Genomic DNA, 19,916 nt, shown 5'->3' with positions numbered 1-19,916 from the left:
CGATAATTGTGTGCTATCAAGACAGTGTATGTGTGCGATATGCAGCCAACTCGTCTAGCAAGCAACCTTGCGCGCAGCATATAGTGCAGTGAAAAATACAAAAATAACTATATTAAACTGTAATTTATTGTAAAAGACTATTGCATAAGTTAAATTTAGTGCATAAGGTATGTGAAAAATGTATTAACAACCAAAACAAACTACGATAAGTAGGCGAAATTTGAGCGCAAAATTTTGGGTGTACGCTTTGCATGTGTGCGTTTCTGTGTATGAGAGTATGAGTGCATGTGCGTGTGTGTGTTGTGTAGCCATTCGTACGCAAGCAAAAGTATCGGGTAGCAAAATCGAGAAACTTTCTTATTGGAATAATATACAACAAGCGAGGGCTGTCACGCTAACGAAGTACGTTTGTGTGTGTATGTTTGTTTAAGCCAGCTGCTGTCAAATTGCTAAAATTACATCAATATTTTGCAGATATCAGACCGAATTGAGTAATACATAAATTGTAAGCAATTTGATAGAAAATATTTACAGCAGTTGTGCCCTTCCTTTAATAAAGTGGGTATGATAAGGGAGTTGTAAAATAAGAAGAAACAGAACCTTCATGGCCCAAAAAATCCCAGTGCTAATAAATTTATTGTATGTTGTTCTTGTGTTTATTTGCAGGCATTCTAGCTAATATTGTACATATATCATAAAAGCAGTAAACTCGAAACAAACCCCCCGCCCAGTGGTGGTTAGACAGAGACGGCGCAAACAGCAGCAGAGGTCATATTAAAAATAAGTATATTTTTGGCCCCCTACACATAACAACAACAGCAGCGGCAACAGCTCTGAGAAAAGGAAGAAGAGCGCAGATCAACGCAAAGGCAGATCAGCAACAACATTTGCGGCTATTCAATAAAATGATATTAGAGAACTCGGATAAGCTCAAGGATTGGCTGAGCGTTGTGCTCGAGCCGCTGTAAGTATTAATCGAGGTTATCGATAACTAGAGTTGCGATACAAACGCAAGTTACGAAATGGGGCTATCGATTGCAGTATTTTATATTTGAATTCGACTTTGAATTAAATTAAATTGAATTTTCTTCTATTTATTTAATCCAGCTGCGATGCTGACTCCTCGGCTTTGGCGCGTTACGTGATTGCGTTGCTGAAAAAAAGATAAATCGGATAAAGATCTCAAACGCATCATGATCGAACAATTGGATGTGTTTCTCTCTGAGGAAACGACACGTTTCGTTGATCGCCTGTTTGATGCCATTGCTAGCGAGGAGTATCTAACGAATCCCGCACCAATGCCAGCATCCATGGCAGCGGCGTCTTCTAGTGTTGCCGAACTGGAATTGGAGCATGACCTGGATGGTATTGCTGATCTTGAGGCTGTATTGGCTGCAGCTTCATCACCGCCCCCACCCCCGCCAAAAGATAATGTGATAAAGCCCGATGGCAATCAGCAGCAACAGAATAACGAAAGCAGTAGAGAGCCCGCGTCCGAATCACAGTCTTCGATGCCAGGTAACAGTGTCTCAGCGACTGCCACAGATGCACCACAAAGCACAACAGGGACACACAGCACCAAACCAGCCTTCGATGTAAGTCTTCCTTATCTCTCTTTCTCAGACAATTATAATAATAAACTTAACTTTGCTTGGCAGCACAAAACCAAAGACTCTTACAGCAGCCATCAACAACAGCAGATCACGCATCATCATCACCACAGCGGCAGCAGCAGCAGCGGTGCGGTAGCTGGCGGCTTTGTGCGCAGCGCTAGCCCGCCTATGCGTAGTTCCGGTGGCAGCAATCCTGCTGGTGGTGCCTATGCCGCAGACAAGGAGAATCAGCCGCGTGATAGTCGCCGCCGTCGCGCTTCCTTGCGGTCCCGTTCACGTTCCCGCTCTCGATCCAATGATCGCTCGTTTAGGCGCTCGCGTTCACGGGATCGTCGTGTTAATGAGCGCGAAAAAAGTCAGCGACAGTTTCGCAACAAATCTCCACCAGGGGGTGCTAGTGATCAGCGACATAGACGCAACAACAACAATAACAACAACAATAGCAACAACAGCAGCTTTGACAGACGTCGCATTGGCAACAGTAACAACAGCAATAGCAACATGGATGAACGCGGTCAACGCTTTGGAGGCAACAAGGGACGACACTCGCCGCGCAGTCGCTCCAATTCCCCGGAGACACGCAACACGCGCCGTGGCAACAATGTGGAACCCATTGCCGGTTCCTCAGCGTCTGCAGCGGGCGCTGCAGTTCCAGTGCCGCCGCCTGTGGTGCATTCGGTGGCGCCAGTGCGTCAACGTTGTCGTGACTTCGACGAGAAGGGCTATTGTGTGCGGGGCGAGACTTGTCCTTGGGACCATGGCATAAACCCTGTTGTCTTTGAAGGTATTAACAATTCGGCACTGATGATGTCTATGCGCGAGTACAATCCCGATGCCCCAGAGATTTGGGCACGTGGCGGTCCAGCTGGCGTGCCGGGCGTAGCAGGCGCCGGAGCTGGCAGCCAACCACCTTTGCCTGGACCACCTCAACCGGGTCAGAGCAGCATCAATCCGTTCAGTGGCAATGTGCGCGCCTGTGCACCGCTGGGTGTGCCTAATCCAGCGGATTATTCACGCCAACCAGGTCAGGTTCCGCCGGTGCCCGCACCGCCGCCAATGATGCCATTTCCCTTCAATCCTACAGCGGTCACAACACCTCTGCAACGTCAACTTATTCCCATTCCGGTGATGGATGGTGGTGCCGGCGGCATTGCTGGCGGCATTCCTGCCGAGATGGGCAAACGCCGCTTCGAGCTGGAGGACAGCGTGGCCATTGCCGATGTGCCCAGTAAAATGCGCAAAGTGCCCATCAACAGTCGTCTAGGACCCCGCGTCAATCCTAATATGCAGCAACACAACAGCTCGCTAGAACTCCGCAAGGTGCCGCGTGGCCTGAATACTATTGCCCATCTGAACAACCATTTCGCCAAGTTTGGCAAAATCGTTAACATACAAGTGTCATATGAGGGAGATCCCGAGGCGGCTATTGTGACCTTCTCCACGCATGCGGAAGCGAATGTTGCCTATCGCAGCACCGAGGCGGTGCTCAACAATCGGTTCATCAAGGTCTTCTGGCACAACGACAACAACAGCAGCGGTGGCGGTGGCGGCGTTGGCAACAGCAACGCCAACAATAACGAATCGGGCAATTTAAATGTGAATCGCAAGAGTCAATATCATTTGCATAATGTGCCCGCAGTGCCAACGCCGAATGCAGATAGCGCCAAGATCAGTAATAATGGAAATCTGACCACGCCTCTTGGCGAGGCAGGCAGCACGAACAACAACGCAGCAGGCATTACGCCCACATCCTCCGATCAAGCTTTGGCCAGCACAGCAGCGCCAGCTTCGATGCGATTAAAGCTCAACACGAGCGCAGCGGCAGCGGGCAACGCGGCAGCGAATGGTGCTGCTGCACGTGGACTGACACCTGCAGCAAATGCAGCGAGTATACGGAAGAAACAGGAGGAGCAGCAGAAGGCGATGCATCAGCTAGCCAATGGACTGCGTAAGCGGAAGCAGGAGTTGCTGCAGAGCTATGTGAAACAAATGAAAACAGCACTGGAACTAGTCGAACGCATGGATCTGCAGGATGTGCAACGTGCACCGACGCTAGAGACGATCAAAGTGCTACAGGCGACCATTGACAAGTTGCGCAAGGATGTGCATGCCGATCAGGATCAGTTGCAGGCGCAAATTCAACAGCAACAACAACAGCAGCAGCAACAACTGCAACCGCAGGCCGTTAAGAAAACCAAAGAGCAACAGAAGAAGGAGCTGCTCGACATGGAATTGGAGCTGATTGCTCAGCAGCAGGAGGGTAATGATACAACTGCCATACAGAAACGGCTTGAGGAGCTGCAGCGCACGCTCTCCGGCACAGGAGGCGGACCTCTTGGTACCGCCGGCGGCGGTGGCACAAAACCAGCCGGAGGTGGTGCACGAAAGCGTACCACATTCCCCGAAGGCTCCACCCGCGTAGATCGACGACCTAAAGCAATTGTCGTTACCGGTTTTGCCGCTGAAGAGGCCGATTTTGTGCTGGGTCACTTTAAGGTAAATATGCAATACACAACATACAAGTGTTGCGAAAATAACAAAACTAATACAAAACTCTAAGAATAAACACATGTTTGCAATATCATTCAACTATAAATAACTAACTAAGTATATACAACTTATAATTAAATAATCATATAAAATGATTGCAGCATTTCGGCGAGATATCTAAGCACGATGTTGACCGTGAAATTCCACAATTGATACTCTCATATGCCACACGCATCAATGCGGAACAAGCTGTGCTCCGTGGCAAAATCTATAAAGACAAGCGTCTGCAGGTAAGTAAAAGGCTCGTGAGATCAGTTCGAATTACTAATAACACTTTGATGACTGTATATAGATATCCTGGGCACCTGTAGTGACGAAGCCAGCAGCTGTACCAATGGGCGCACCGGCGGATAAGTTGGCCAGCTCTATTATTTCACCTCTTTCGAATGCGGCTGGTGATAAACTGGACAATCCGAAGCAATTGATGCAGTCGGTAAGCGAAAGTGAGTCGCTGTTGGGAAGCGATACACTGCCAGAGCTACGTCTGGAGGATGAAGAGGAGGACGAGGAGTCTGAAGATCGTTCCTGGCGCCGTTGATGCAACGCCCCGCCGCGCTCCTCCTAGTGCGGGGTGGCAAGCTCGATGTGGCTCATAATCGTTAGGCAAAGGCAAAGCATTATTGTATTTCTATTTGTTGTTATTCTATATCTAAAACTGCGCGTATGCAAAACAAAAGTAACATTGTTAATTGTATACAACGCATCCACAAAACAAACAAAACACAAAAAACAAGCGCTAACATTGTAAACAAAAAGGCAAAAAACAGCATGCCCCTCAAAAAAAAAAGAATGGAGATTTGCAACTGTTTGTGTGCAGGTCTACTGCTAATCCTAAAGGAAATTCAACCGTAATGGTCTTAAATTAAACGCTCTTACTATTACTAATATTTACCGAATATAAGTTATATATTTGTATGTATTGTATATGCTTATACAATTGTACATCGCATTCGATAAACGAATGGATTTAGGGTTTAGACTAAGCGCCCATTTATAGTCCATAAATAATAACAGGAGCAACAATAAGCAACACCAACAGAAGAGAACATTAGAGAGGAATCTGGATCAAAATCAACACCAACAACAGCTACACAATTATGCGTGTGTTAAAAATGCAGCTAATGCATTGATTAAGCATCTTATATTAGGTACTTCTTTGTATTTACAATTTTTTCCCCTGCTATCCTTTATGTTCAGTTAAACAAACAAACAAAACAAAAAGAAAACAAAAAACGAAAAACAAACAAAAAATTACTAAACAAAAAAATGGTAAAACAAAACAAATCAAAGTAAAAACAAACAAAAAACATAGCAACGTGAATACAAGAGCAAGTTATATAGAGAGTATAAAAAATAAAGTAAATAGTTTCGTATTTGCTTTTAATTTCACATAAAATACAAAATTGTTTTATTTGCAATGTCGAAAGTGAAAACAAATCTAGTGCCGCATTTCTTGCGATAAGATTCAAGTGATAACAATTACGTTATCAGAACTTGGTCCCCCAGGGACCGGTTGTCAAATCAATATTGTGGAAAGCAAAGTACATAATACTAAAACCTTCCTTTTGCTTACTCTTTCAAGAGTCATATATAAATATATGTATATAATTTTAGATGCAGATATGGTAAGATAACAATACTATTATATCATATCTAAGTGAAACAGGTTTCAAACTCGTATAAACTAAAATTCGAGCTGAGTTTGAGATTAATCGGAACTCGTTCCCTTGCTTCATTATTATTTCGCTAATATACAAAAACAAAAAATTTAAATTTTTTAAAATTATATTGAACACAAAAATTTGACAGTGCTATATTGCATCGAAATAATATTACTTAGACTTCCAAGCGAATCCTTTTTAAAGCACGTATTAATGTCAAATCGTATAAATTGACATTATATTGAATATATTCAATTCTAGGTGCGAGAAGATGACAAGCTATAGTATTTATAACATATTAGAATGTTAACATTTAGGCAGCCATTCGCAGGTTGAGTTGCCGCTTATAGCTTGGGATTGAGCAGTCGCCTTGGATTTCCTTTGAAGGAATGCATAAGCTTTATCATGATAAGGCTGGGAAGCGTCACGTACACGATCCAACCATTTTGCCACTTTGGGAAACTTCTGCTCATCCACCGTGTACTGGCAAAGCTTGAGTTGCTCAATATCAGAGGAGCTGAACAAATCCGCCACCGTCAGATGCGACCCAGTCAAGAAGTTTTGGTCCAACCAAAAATGTTCAAGTAATTCCAAACTATTGTCAACATTATTGATATAGTTCTCAAGCTCTTCCGCCTTTGGCTTTGGTGTAATGCCATTGATGGGGAATAACCATCCATCCCGAAAATACAGATTGCAAGGTAATCTCAAGTTAAAGTGTTGCCATTCCAGATACTCATCCATGCGGGCTCGATCTTGAATGGACTTTGGATACAGTTGTTCCGTGAGTTGCTTCGTATCGGCCAAAAAAGCGAACCATAGCAACACTTTCGGACAAATGGAAGTTGCCGTCGACCAATGCAGGCACTTTTTGGAAGCGATTGATGCTCTTGTACTCATCGGATAGCTGTTCCTGCTTGCGCAATGCCACGGGGCAATCTTCGAAAGGGGTTTTGGCCAATTTTAGTGCAATCCAAAGCGCACGCGAAGGCGGAGACAGCAGATCGTAATAATACTTCATTGCTGAGGCCATGTTGATAAAGTAAATTCAGTAATTTCGATCTAACTCTGAAGAAATCAATTAAAGTACAAAGATCAGACGGCTAACAGCTGGTAATCGGTCCTTGTTTACTTCTTTTTTTAAATTAGATTGCGACGATAAACTCGATTGGACTATATCGATTACTTTGTCGATGTAGATTTTCCAACCAATCGATAAACTTTTTCAATCGTTTGATAAGCTACTTTCATGGTTTTGCCATCTCCAACGAATATGTTGCTTGTGGCGGGAATAAAACATAATTCCATCAATTGTTGACCAATTCATTAATGTTTAGTCTCTTAAAATGTTTGCGGTATACAAAGTGTTCGCGTTACTTTCACAGCACTAAGACTATAAGGAATAAAGAAATGAAATTTCTCAATGTGGCCGAAAAGAACGATGCGGCCAAAACCATCGCTGGCCTTTTATCCAATGGAGCTGCACATCGAGTAAGCAACAAGTTGTATTTGTGGTCATATCCGGCTTATAATTAACTAATCTTTATTGCAGCGTGAAGGCTACTCGGTGTACAACAAAATTTATGACTTCGAAGCTCAAGTGCGGGGTCGCAATGCCAAAATGGTTATGACTTCCGTCTCTGGTCATTTGATGCGGCTGGAGTTCCTCGTCTCATATCGCAACTGGCGCAACGTTGATCCACGTTCGCTCTTCGATGCCCCAATTCGCAAAACCGTCGGCGAGGACTATCAGGGCATTAAGAGGACGCTGGAACGTGAAATACGCGGCTGCCAAGGCTTGATCATTTGGACGGATTGCGATCGCGAGGGCGAAAATATTGGCTACGAGATCATCGAAGTTTGTCGCGCCATCAAGCCCAATTTGACCATCTACCGTGCCAGTTTCTCAGAGATTACGACACCCGCAGTTCGACGTGCGTTGCAGCAACTTGGCGAGCCGGACAAAAGGCAGAGCGATGCTGTCGATGTGCGTACCGAACTGGATCTGCGCACTGGAGCAGCTATCACACGGTTTCAGACGCTACGTTTGCAACGTTTGTTTCCCGAGAAGATTGCCGACAAGCTCATATCCTATGGCAGCTGTCAGATACCCACGCTAGGCTTTGTGGCCGAGCGCTACAAGGAGATCGAAGCGTTCGTATCAGAGGCTTTTTGGAAGATAAGAGGTAGCTACTTGATATTTTGATGGCTTTCTTAATTGTTTTTAATGTTAATTTCACCGCAGTGCTGCACACCATCGAAGAGCTGACCGTGGAGTTCAATTGGGCACGCAATCGACTGTTCGATAAGGAGGCGTGTGAGAACTATCTGCTGCTGTGCCTGGCGGAGCCGGAGCCGCGTGCCACCGTTGAGAGCGTCACCGTAAAACCCAAGCACAAGTGGCGACCCACACCCCTGGATACGGTGGAAATGGAAAAACTGGGATCGCGTAAACTAAAACTCTCGGCTAAGGAAACAATGGCGATAGCTGAAAAGCTGTACAGCAAAGGCTTAATAAGCTATCCACGTACCGAGACGAATCAGTTCTCCAAGGAATTTGCGCTAGCACCACTTGTCGAACAGCAGACGGAGCACGAAGCTTGGGGCGCGTTTGCGCGTCGCGTGCTGGAATGGGGTCCAAATCCGCGCAATGGTAACAAATCGGATCAGGCACATCCTCCGATACATCCCACAAAGATGGTGACAAGTGAGTTGTGCACATTTTATATTAAATTATCTCATTTATTATTACATGCCTTATAGATCTGCAGGGCAACGAGGCTCGTGTCTATGAACTGGTTGTGCGCCACTTTCTCGCCTGTGTCAGCAAAGATGCCGTTGGTTCGGAGACCATTGTCAATATTGACATTGCGGGCGAGAAGTTCAGTGCCAACGGCTTGGTTATTTATGAGCGCAACTACTTGGATGTCTATGTGTATGACAAGTGGAGTGCTAAGCAGATTCACGACTATAAACAGGGTCAGCGTTTTGAACCCACCGAGATTATGCTGCATGAGGGCGCCACAACAGCACCACCTTTGCTCACCGAAGCCGATCTGATAGCGTTGATGGAGAAGCATGGCATTGGCACCGATGCCACGCATGCTGAGCACATAAACACTATCAAGGAACGCGGATACATTGGCGTCGTAGACAAGGGCGCCCTCATTCCCGGTGTCATTGGCATGGGCTTGTATGAGGGCTATGATGCCATGGAGCTGGCTCTGGCCAAACCGCAGCTGCGTGCTGAATTCGAGGCGGACTTAAAACGGATTTGTTTGGGTGAAAAGGATCCCAAGCAGGTGCTGCGCGAGCAAGTTGCCAAGTACAAGCAGGCCTATCAGCAGATCACCGACAAAATTACCGCCATGGATGCGAAGATATCGCAACGCTTGAATGAAACTCCCGTGGCCACGCCCGCAAATGACACTGCACCCGAAGCAAGCGGCAGCATGATACGCGAGTTGTTCCAGTGCCCCAAATGTGATACGGCGCCATTGGCACTGAAGCCCAAAAAGAATCCGGGCAGCTTCTTCATTGGATGCCTCAATTTCCCCGATTGCAAGAATGTAGTGTGGCTACCCGAGGAGTGCAAGGATTACCAAGTGCTAGACGAGTGCTGTGCTCAATGTGGTGAGGGTTATCACATGCTCAAATTCCGCTTCAGCACGCCCTACTATCGCGGACTGTTTAATGCACCCAGTGGCTGGTACAAGAATTGCCTGCGATGTGACGAGTTGTTTCGCAACACCTTCAACATCAATCTGGATCAGGTGAAGCGGGTGGGACGCATTGTGGCTCAGACGAACGGCGCTGGTAGTGGACCAGGTCCTGGACCAGGTGGCGGTGGCTCTAGAACAGGTGGTGGAGCGACTGTCAGTGGCTGGGGCACGACTGGTGGTGGTGCTGGTGGCGACGGCGCTTCAAAGGGCTCAAAGTCAAAAGGCAACACTGCAAGCAAAACCACAAAGAAAGCTGCAGGTGGAGTCACGGCCACCAGAATGAAGCGAAATAGCAAAACTGAAGCTACAACTGGAACTGGTGGTATCAGAAGCTACTTCACGGGAGTCGCTAGCTCAAGAACTGCCAGTCTGGATGGCTTCTTTGACAGCAATGATGGTTTCGAAGAGCAGATGCTTGCGGCCGCTTCAGTTGTTGAAACGAATCCGCTGCCAGCAGCTGAGCTGGACGACGATATTGCCGCCGCCTTTGCAGCCGATGATGATGCTGACTTCGAGGCATTGGTTAACGCAGGTGGCAGCAATCCGCAACCACCTCCCTCACCCCCACCAGCAGGCGAGCCGCAGAATTTAGACGACAGCTTGACTCAATGGATGAAAAAAAAATACGAGGCCGACGAGGTTCCAATGGTGTGGGGCAGACAAGCGCGTGCTGCCGCTGAGGCACAGCCAGCGCCCAAACGCGTGCGGCTCAGCGATGCTTCAATGCCAGACGCAGTTGCTCCTAGCGCGGTTCTTTGCAGTGGCTGTCATCAGCCGGCACTTCAGCTCACGACACGTTCCGCTGGTCCCAATCAAGGGCGACAGTTTTACAAGTGTCCCAAGCAACAACAGTGCAAGTTCTTCCAGTGGGCTGATGAGCAGCCGCCCGCTACATCAGGCGATAATCCTACACGAGTGGCTAACAGTGGAGCAGCAGCACAAACAAGAACACGAGATTCCCAAGACAAAGTTACATGGGGAACGGCTGGAGCAGCAAATCGCAATAACAATTCCTGGGGAACTTCGCAAGATTCTGATGCGTGGGGCAGTGGTAATAGCTCGTCAGGATGGGGCACAGGTGGAGCTGCGCAGCAAAGGTCTAGAGGATCAGAGGATTCTGAGATGTGGGGATCAAACGGTGCTGCAAATCGTCGAGGCAGCGCTTCGAACGAAACAATATCCTGGGGCAGCGCTGGAGCTGCAGTACCGACATCAAGAACATCACAGGATTATAGCCATAACGCCTCTAGTTGGGGCACAGGCGGAGCAGCAAATCAAAAAGGGGGAAGCTCTAATGCAAATTGGGGCAGTAATAACGCTACCGAAACCAGCTCATGGGGCAGCAGCAAAAACAATACTTCTAGCTGGAACAATTCACAACCCAACCGTAACAACGCCACAAAATCCGCCGCTACAAGTCGTGGCAATAACTCGAATATAACTTCTAGCTTTGGAGGGACCAAAATGCGTTCCAATTCCAGCAGCACAGTGACCATTACGCAAAGTCCCAAACGACCAGCAGCTAACTCCAACAATGTTCAATGCAACTGCGGCAAGCCCGCCATCAGTCTTATTGTGCGCAAGGAAACGCCAAATAAAGGACGACCTTTTTATTCCTGTGCCAATCGAGAAAAAAGCTGTGGCTTCTTCCAGTGGGCCGACACTGATGAGAATCAGGGTAAGCATTTAACCATGTGATATGCCTAGAAAATGCATTAAACCCTTTCTATCGTTTGCAGGCAACCAGCAACAAGGTCGCTCTTCGGCAACAAAGGGCACGAGAGCAGCCCCAGCTCCAACAAATGGCAATCGACAAGGACGTCGCTGTGGATTGTGTCGAGAGGAGGGACATACAAGGAACAAGTGTCCACGTAAGAACGATTTCGACTGCTGAACGAAAAACGGAAAAAGACTTCAGTAAATATAATTTAAACATTTATTGGAGCGAGCAACAGATATCAGTTGGTTATATAGTCCAATCCTTCCAAGGTTTGGGTTACAAGCATTTGTAGCGCGAAAAAAAAGATATGTAAAATAAGGTACACATTTTGTATATACTGTATATACGATATCGTAAAAAATAATACAATAATGCATGGGTTCGTTGTTAAAGATAAAATAAACTGCCATTAGGCGTAACGGATTTCAAAGGACATGTTCGTAATGCTTTTGAAAATGAAATAAAAAAAAGTCCGTAAACTACGAAAGTTTATCGTTAATCCATGTCCTTTAAACTGCCATACAGTACATTATCTTATCTAATATTATGTATACGCTTCGATTTTATATATATAACATATAAATATGCCTTTGTTTTTCTTTCGTTTCGTTTTACACTCATACACACATAGTCGATTCAGTTTTGGAAGTTTGTTTAAAATCATGAAATGTTATTTAGGAAAAAGCTTCCACGTTAAAGATATTTAATTAATAAATACATCGAGTGAATAAATAGTTAAGATTTACGTTAAGAACATTTAAGCTACGCATGTGATTATTACATACTTGTTTTGTCTATTTTGAAGTTTTAAACGCGAAAAAGGGAAATGCATTTGCGAACACACTAACAAAACTCAGTTACATATGTAAGTCGTTGTCGTTATCGTCGTCGTTTTAGCTTATGGAAAGCGAACACACATCTTTGAGATACTTGAGATGAAAAATGGAACGTTGTTTTAAGTACATAACATACATACACATACAGTATTGATAAACACAGACTTGGAATTACTTAAGTTTATGGACGAGCACTCGAACTTTGACTGCACGCTTTGAGATGCCTTGGGATTGCAGCACAATTTGCCTAGTTGCCCTCAACAAATCTGAATTTCGAATTATGCCAAAAGAGCTGCGTAACTTAGCGAAAGATTACTGCATTAAATACTATGTTGTTACATTGTTAAGTCTTTAGTTTAGTTAAGCACAATAAATCAGCATTTATTACTCTTAAATACCTTTTTATGGTATTTTTATACCCGGTAGCCAAAGTGTCGATATGATTGACTGTGTTTCCGTCTGTCCATTTAGAACAATACTTAAATCTCAGAGACTATTAGAGCTAAAACTGTCCAATTAGATAATAATACTCCAATAGGTCAGAGGTAGATAAAGTATTTTTCGGAATATCGCTAGACACGGAGAAAACGAATTTCATGTAATGAAACCGTTTATCATCTTATTAAGATGTATAGTATGCGATAATTTAAATGCGTTCCGTTTAAATATGATCAGAAAATTAATATGAAAATTATTATTCTGTCGTAAATTCTGTTGATCAGACTTTCTTTTTTCTGTTACACGTTTAAGATATTGTCCAGATTAGGGTATCGGGTAACTCACAGTCGAGCACACTCGCCTATAGCTTGTCTATTATTTAGTCATTAGTCGTTTGTTAATCTGTTGCTCAAAATTCCAGTTGGTTTTAAAGCTATGTTGTTTAAACCTGCCATAGATACTACACATGCTTTATGCTGATAAGCATAGTCAATAAATAAAAAATAAGTCAGTACGTAAATTAAAAATTATCGCGTAAGACGATAAAAAATTAACTTTAAACTTATAGAGGGAACTTTCAGGCAAATCGTGCTGCATTATTGAGCTGCATTGGAATGTTAAGTTTCTTTTTTTTTTTGAGTTTAGATTTCAACCTCTGGCGTGAACTTGCGTCAGAAGTAGATCTCCTCCTCCTCGGGTTTGGCCCGTGGCGCCTGCCCACTACGAACTCCTCCTGTCGTTCCTGTCGATTGTTGCCCTCGACTGCTAGTGGGCGTCTGGTTGTGACGCTGCTGAGCGGAAGCATAGGTTGAGTAATGCGCTTGCGACTCGGCACGTGCAACGCTAGGCGTGCTGCTCGTGGTGGCAGGTGTGGTTGTCGATTGCTGGATGATAGCCGGCGAGCTGCCTGTGCGTGCATGTTGCGGCGTAGGGGTCACCACGGTTGTCTGTCGCTGCTTATCAGCCAGCTTAAGGGGAAACATTTGTTGCACGCCCGCGCTACCTGCGGTGGCAGGTGAAGCTCCGTTGTTGGAGCTGTTGTTGAAGCTGGCGGATTTGTCGACACGTGCACCAGAGGACAGCGACGATAGCTTCATGGGCAGCTTCTGTTTGACCAGCGTTGAATTCGCTTTGGGCGCATTGTTGGCGCTCAGCAAATGCACGGGCGGCGTCTTGCAATTGGAGCTGCCACTCAGCCATTTTTCCTTGCGTCGATCAATCGTTGAAGCGGCGGCTGCTGTCGTTGTTGTTGTGGGTGTTGCGGCGCCACCAGTTGGCGTGTCCAGCTCGTAGGCATCCTCGGGCACAGCGACGGGCGCCATGGCCGGCGCCAGAGTGGGCAGCGGTGTGCTTGGCGACAGCAGTAATCCCTGGCTGGAGAGCAGCTCCATTTTGCGATAGAGCTGCTCACGCTGCTGGCGCACATCCTCCTGCTCGGCCTTGATTTGCTGCTGCAGCTGCAACTGCTGTGCCTTCATTTCGGTCAACTCGTCGAGCTGCTGTTGCTTTTGACGCAACCAGGCGGTCTTCTCCTCCTGCAGCTTGTCCTGCAAATTACGCAGCTCCTCCAGCTGGTCCTTGTGTGTATAGCCCGTTGAGCCGCTGCCACCGCCACCGCTGCTGTTGCGCGGACTCTCACGATACAGTGCCAACTGCAGCTGCAGACTCTGGATGCAGGTCATCTGCTGCGAGATGATGCAAAGCAGCGTGTGTAGATGGTGCGACACCTGCAGCACTGCATAGTTGTGCTCTTTGCTGTTCGCTGGCAGCGTGCTCGCATGCAGCTGCAGCTGCTGCGGTTGCGCTTGTGGCGGCTCTCGCTCTCTCTCTGTTGCAGGCGTCTTGAGTTCACGCTTCTCCTCCAGCTCCTGCAGTCGTGGCGTCAACACCTGCAACGTATTCAGCTTGCTGGCCGCCGTCTCGCGTCCTCCAAGTTTGCCGCGCTTCTCATCGAAACCAGCGAATGTTTCCGCACGCTTCGGCAGCGTGGGCGACGCATAGAGCACGCTCTGTTTCTCGCCCACGCTGCTGACGGTGCGCGAGACGGGCAGCCCTGTGGAGGCACTGTAAATGCTCGCCGCCAGCTGGCTAATGTCCTGCACTGTGTTGAGCACACGTCGCCAAAGCTCGGCAGTGTCACAGTCGGTGCTCACCAGCTCCTTGTACGAGCCGAAGGCAGCCAGAAAATTGGCTGCATTGCCGTTGGCATTGTTGGTGTTGATGTCGCCGCTAAACGGTTGCTGTTGCTTCAGCAGATTGAACTGCAGCATAAGTTTCTCCTCGAGCAGCAGCGCCTGCTCGATGTCCTTCTGTCGCATCTTCTCGATCGTCTCGCGCTTATTCACACCAATGCGCAGCTTCTCCTCGGCCGTCAAAGCCTCCGCCTCAATAATATCGGTGGCCGGGCAATCGAGCACCGCCTGGCGTATGGTTTGTATCCAGGTCTGTTTATCCTTGGGCGTTTGCACCTTCAGTTCGTACATCTCGGGAAAATCAGGATTGGAGCTGATGATATAAATGCCACGGGATTCGGTGCCCGCCTTCTCGCGTATCAACAACTTCTGCAGCGGCACCACACCCGCCTTGTGCTCGGGCGTAAAAAAGGCGTACTTGTTGTGCGCCGAATTCTCGCTAAGGAAGCACAAGCAATCGGTGAGCACGACGACGAGCACCAGCTGCGTTTTGGCACGTCCCTGCATAAGCGTGGCGAGTCCATCGAATTTCAGACGTCGTCGCGACTCCACGCCCAGTTCTGTTTTACGAAATGGTTTATTTTTGTAGATCGCAAAGGATTTGGCATCGACTCGCGCATAAATCTCCAGCTGACGCTCGCGCAACTCCTTTTCCGCCACACAGGCATCGACATCAACCAGCAGCGACTTGACCAAGTTTAAAGCATGTTGCAGCTTGTCCGTCTCTAGTTTATTGTCGCGTGCGCTCTTCAGCAGCGGTTCGATGAGCAGCGGATATTTGGTGAGACGCTGTGTCACAAAAAGTATGCACTCTGGAATGCCCTTTTTCTTGAGCAACGGATTCTGCAGACAGTGCTTATACCACTCCGCAAAGCTTGGCTCGGCCAAACACTGCTTAAACTGTTCCAGCGCGCTGCGATGATTTGCACAAAATTCGCCGTAGGCAAGACGCAAACATTGCGCCTGCTCCTGCGAAAAGAACTCGAGCAGAATGTCCGCAATACTGTCCACAACGAGATTCTCGCGCTGCTTCTGTCGCAGCTGGCGCAGGAAGCAGGTGTGAAGTTCCGTCAGCTGCTGCAAGCGGGGAAACATACTGTGTATGTTGAGAGCGGGAAAATGACGCTCCAGACTCTCCACGAACACCTTACGCATTACGATGAGCGTCTGGCAGTGATGTTTCTCGGTCATGATGAACTCATAGATGTGCTCCTGTCGTTTGATTTGCAACTCTTTCAGTGCTTTCAGTTGCTCCTTGGGCACATTCGGTGTCCAGGAATCGGGCTCCAGCAGCACGATGCCCAATGCTGGATCTGCGCCCAAATCTTGAGCCTCAATCGGTGGCTCATTGAGGAACTGCAGCTCGGCGGCCCGTATCAGTGGCTGTTGCTCCTCCTGCTGATGGCTCAGGTGCTGCAGCTGCAACTGTAGCGCCTCGGAGCCATCGCAATAGTCTTGACCCGCTGCCGACAACTTCTTGCCATGCAACTTGCCGCTACTCTCGAGATGGGCGTCCATGTCACAGGCGTTTAGCTGAACACCGCCCACCAGAGACTTCGTCTTGGCCTTGGGTTTCTTTTTGCGAAAGAATAGGGAACCGCGCTTGGGACGCTTCTCTACGTGATCGTAGACCTCGATTTTGGCATGCGAACGCAACAGACTCTGATTCTCATCCTCGCTATCCGTGAGATGTCGAGCAAGCGCCTTGATGTCCTCCTTGGCGATGATCGACGATGTCGAGATACTCTTTTGTAACGGTATCCGACTGATGATCTCTGTGGCCAGACTCCTCTTGGCTGCAATCCGCTCGAAGTCTCGTGCCAACTCTGCCTCGTTAAGTGAATGCGTTGAAATGCCTGCAAGCGAAAATAAAGAGCGTTAGACACTTGTTAACTAACTATTGCATTAGACGGTGAGTTGCCTCTTGGACTTGCCAATGCCATCGACTCACTGATAACACAAATACACGGAACCGGGGCTCTTGTGGAATTTCTTATCGTAATCGAAACTAACTTCGGCACGTATCCCCTACTCACAATTGCCTCAAATTGATGCGGTATGTTGGCACAATGGAATCTCTTGTGTGTTTATTTTAACATTTCTTTAAATAAACACAAAATGTGTAGATTATATCGGAGAGGTCGCTGGAAAGTACCTTTTGTTTATAATACTAAGACAGATTGTAAATAAACAACATTTTATGAAAACATACACAATTTACTATTTTGACCGTTTACAGTTGATATTAATAAAAGGCTCTCTTTAATTATGATCACCAGACTTTTCATTTATGTATTCGTCACAAAAATTATTTTATTTTTATAAAGTGATTGTTTTGCTTCTATAATTATTGTTACGTACATCTGATATTGTTTTTGTAGATTAAAAATTCATTAAAAAAAAATACCCGAAGTAATCTAAAAATGGACTTAACAATAATTAACACTTCGCTTTTATCCGAAGAAATTTAATCAATTATTAGCATGATTACCTATTTGCTATTGTAATCAACTAAATATTAATGGAGTCAACACAATTTTAATCATCTTATTAAACCACTTTGTGTAAGCTTTTCATTTTCCAAAATTAACATGTATCATTATTTATTTTTACTATACAAAACTATTCGATCTATATGATACACTAAAATATTTTAATAAAAATAAACTATCATAATTTTGAGATGGTTGAAATAAGATAAGGGGTTTCTTTTGTTTGGTATATTTTTTTTAAATTGAATTTAACCACAAGACAGGTATATTTTTGTTCATTTGGCCTAAATATACCTTACAATTTTGGTGCGAAACTAAACTATAAAAAAAAAATAAAATTAAAATGTTCTTCGGGTATCCAAAATTAACTAAATCGTCACAATCGTTCATGTGTTAAATATCTTAAAACTAATCAAGATTCTAGAATCTTCTATCATCGTCAAATTGTCTCTTGCATCAACTTGAAAAACCCCATTTGTTTTCAAATTCGCTGCATTGTTTGCATTATTAGGCAGCAGCGTGGGCAGAACCACTTTTCGCTTTAAAGTTGTATGCAACCAAAGACCAGAACCAGGTTATTCAATAAACAGTCTCAACTGATCTCATCATCATCACTCTCCGATTTCTCCCCTACACTTTAGTTGCATTTGCAATGTCAAGTTGAAAGACACCCGCCGTGTTTGTAGGTATACTGTTAATTAGCTGTGATTTTACAGTCGCCATAAACCGAACCCACAACAATTTGCAATAAGAAATCAGAGAAGAACTGTAGCCTATGTACATACTATATCTATACAACTTCACTGAATCTGTTGTTAGAGGCGATCCCAATTACTCGACAAACCTTTTTTCGAAGAAGTTGAGAGATTTTGGACTTCGCAAGATATTATCTTATCCCAAGGGAACTGGTATCTTTTCTATTTCAAATATATGTATATCTTGCAGCAAATGGAACCCACTGTTCTCTGGTCCAACTCTTGCCATTAGATAGCAACCTTAACTTTAAGCTTCTACTTACCGCCAGTGCTGTTGCGTGCTGAACGACGTCGCTGCTCGGTGACTCGTATGGTTTCCTGTTCCTCGCTGTCCAGGCTCGAGAGACTGACGCTTTTATTAGTGCAATCGCCGCCTGTGGCGCTGGCATCATCCACAGCTGTCCAGGACTTGCGACGATCCGTGTGCAGCAGAAGACACTGCTGCGGTGCCGCTGACCACATGACACCCACGTTGCCGCTGCCATTGCCCGCGTTGCTGAGATCCGGCAACGAGGCGCTTAAGATGGCAGCACTAAGAAGGCCATAGCTGTTTGCCAAGCCGTCATGATGCTGTTGACTGGTCGAGTTCTTCATTTGTTGCACCGTCTCACGAATGTTTTGCAGTTGACTGAGTGTATCCTCGAAGATATTATTGTATTTGGATGCCGAGGCGGGACTATGAGGCGTTACATTTATGGTGGGTATCATGTTCATATTGTTGTTGTTGCTGTTGCTAATACTATTAATGTTGCTGCTGTTGTTATTGTTGTTGCCGGGCACAACAGACGTCGGAGGAGGCGCGTTTATAACAGGTATACAGTAGTTTTGGCTTTCAACTGTAGCGCGCGGTGTCGAGCCTAGAATTTTGCCATTGGTAATGATTGCACTGGCTCCATTGACTACTTTAGCTGACACGTCGCCGTTGCTGTTGCAATTCGAGTTTAGAAAATCGGTGACTACATCATTGTCGCTGTCATTATCATCGGCGGCAGCTTCGACTGCTGCTGCGGCTGTTGTTGTTGCTGCATTGTCCATATTACGATTGATACGTTTTGGTATTTTTGGTATTTCTCTCTATTGTTGTCTGTTGTAGAAAAAGAAAGTTTATTAGTACTAAACACCTACACCCACACACATACTTCTGTACAGCAGACACACACAGACATTAGCATTCACACACACATACACACACGAAGTTACAAAGTTACGCACACGTACAAGTGACGCTGCTTTGTATGCAGTTTTTTGACTATTATTGATTTTCCCATACACTCGTACACACACAGAGATAGACACGCACTCACCCGCCTTGTTGCGCGTTCTAATTGTTGCGCCTTCTTCGCATTCGAGGACAAGCACGACAGCGTCCCACCAACAACGTCCTTGCACAATTCTCAAAACAAGTGGAACAACAACAACATCAACAAACTGCGTGCAAAATGCTAAGAATTAAATGTGTACGTCACTCCCCAGCGCGTATAGCAAATTAGAAAATTGTTTGTGTTGCTTTTTAATAAACAGAAACAAAAATAAGCTAAAGTTAATGAGATTTGCAGTAATTAAACACTATTTGAGACAACACATATTTCTTTTGCTTCTTGCAGACTCGCCAAACTGTGCATCAGTGTGGCCGCATGCGCCATACACTAAAAATAAGATTTATTTTCGCAAATTATACTAAAAGCTTTAAAAAGAATATAATATGGCTGTACGCGCGAACTTTGAAAAAGTTGACTTTCGAGTTTACTTAAAACTGATTTAAAAGAGATTATATGTTTAAAAAAAATAACAATATTTACATATGTATAATTTTTAATTTTTTTGTGTCTTTTGCAATTCATTTCAATTCAAATCCTAATTCACTATAGATTTGCTTGTATGAATTGTATTTGAAAATATATATCTTATGTTTTCATGCATTTTTCAGAAGCCGAAAA

The 19,916-nt window shown here is 45.5% G+C and overlaps 4 protein-coding genes across 4 annotated transcripts; 2 read left to right on the top strand and 2 right to left on the bottom strand.

Moving 5' to 3' along the window:
* The first annotated feature begins 36 nt into the window (after window positions 1-36).
* Window positions 37-5,536, top strand: LOC132792502 (zinc finger protein swm). Its single transcript, XM_060801913.1, is given in 7 exon segments — window positions 37-167; window positions 667-964; window positions 1,108-1,156; window positions 1,158-1,595; window positions 1,659-4,109; window positions 4,265-4,393; window positions 4,456-5,536. Coding segments are annotated over 6 exon segments (3,372 nt in total). The 5' UTR covers window positions 37-167; window positions 667-905; the 3' UTR covers window positions 4,702-5,536.
* Window positions 5,537-5,947: 411 nt separating this feature from the next.
* LOC132792561 (glutathione S-transferase theta-3-like) lies at window positions 5,948-6,987 on the bottom strand. The gene is given in 2 exon segments (XM_060801989.1): window positions 5,948-6,634; window positions 6,636-6,987. Coding segments are annotated over 2 exon segments (726 nt in total). The 5' UTR covers window positions 6,858-6,987; the 3' UTR covers window positions 5,948-6,130.
* Window positions 6,988-7,077: 90 nt separating this feature from the next.
* On the top strand, window positions 7,078-11,676 carry LOC132792494 (DNA topoisomerase 3-alpha). The gene is made up of 5 exons (XM_060801903.1): window positions 7,078-7,315; window positions 7,377-8,010; window positions 8,070-8,531; window positions 8,588-11,224; window positions 11,286-11,676. Exons 1-5 carry the CDS (start codon window positions 7,154-7,156, stop codon window positions 11,438-11,440), a joined length of 4,050 nt encoding a protein of 1,349 aa, XP_060657886.1. The 5' UTR covers window positions 7,078-7,153; the 3' UTR covers window positions 11,441-11,676.
* A 1,451-nt stretch (window positions 11,677-13,127) lies between these two features.
* On the bottom strand, window positions 13,128-19,592 carry LOC132792487 (rho guanine nucleotide exchange factor 18). Its single transcript, XM_060801892.1, has 3 exons — window positions 19,284-19,592; window positions 18,243-19,063; window positions 13,128-16,588 (listed from the first exon to the last, which is right to left on the bottom strand). Exons 2-3 carry the CDS (start codon window positions 19,012-19,014, stop codon window positions 13,212-13,214), a joined length of 4,149 nt encoding a protein of 1,382 aa, XP_060657875.1. The 5' UTR covers window positions 19,015-19,063; window positions 19,284-19,592; the 3' UTR covers window positions 13,128-13,211.
* Between the last annotated feature and the right edge of the window lie 324 nt (window positions 19,593-19,916).

This window comes from Drosophila nasuta, chromosome 2L (genome assembly GCF_023558535.2).
Source record: "Drosophila nasuta strain 15112-1781.00 chromosome 2L, ASM2355853v1, whole genome shotgun sequence".
NCBI classification, from domain to species: domain Eukaryota; kingdom Metazoa; phylum Arthropoda; class Insecta; order Diptera; family Drosophilidae; genus Drosophila; species Drosophila nasuta.
The sequence above is the reverse complement of the archived record's forward strand: the minus strand, read 5'-3'. Positions and strand labels throughout refer to the sequence as shown.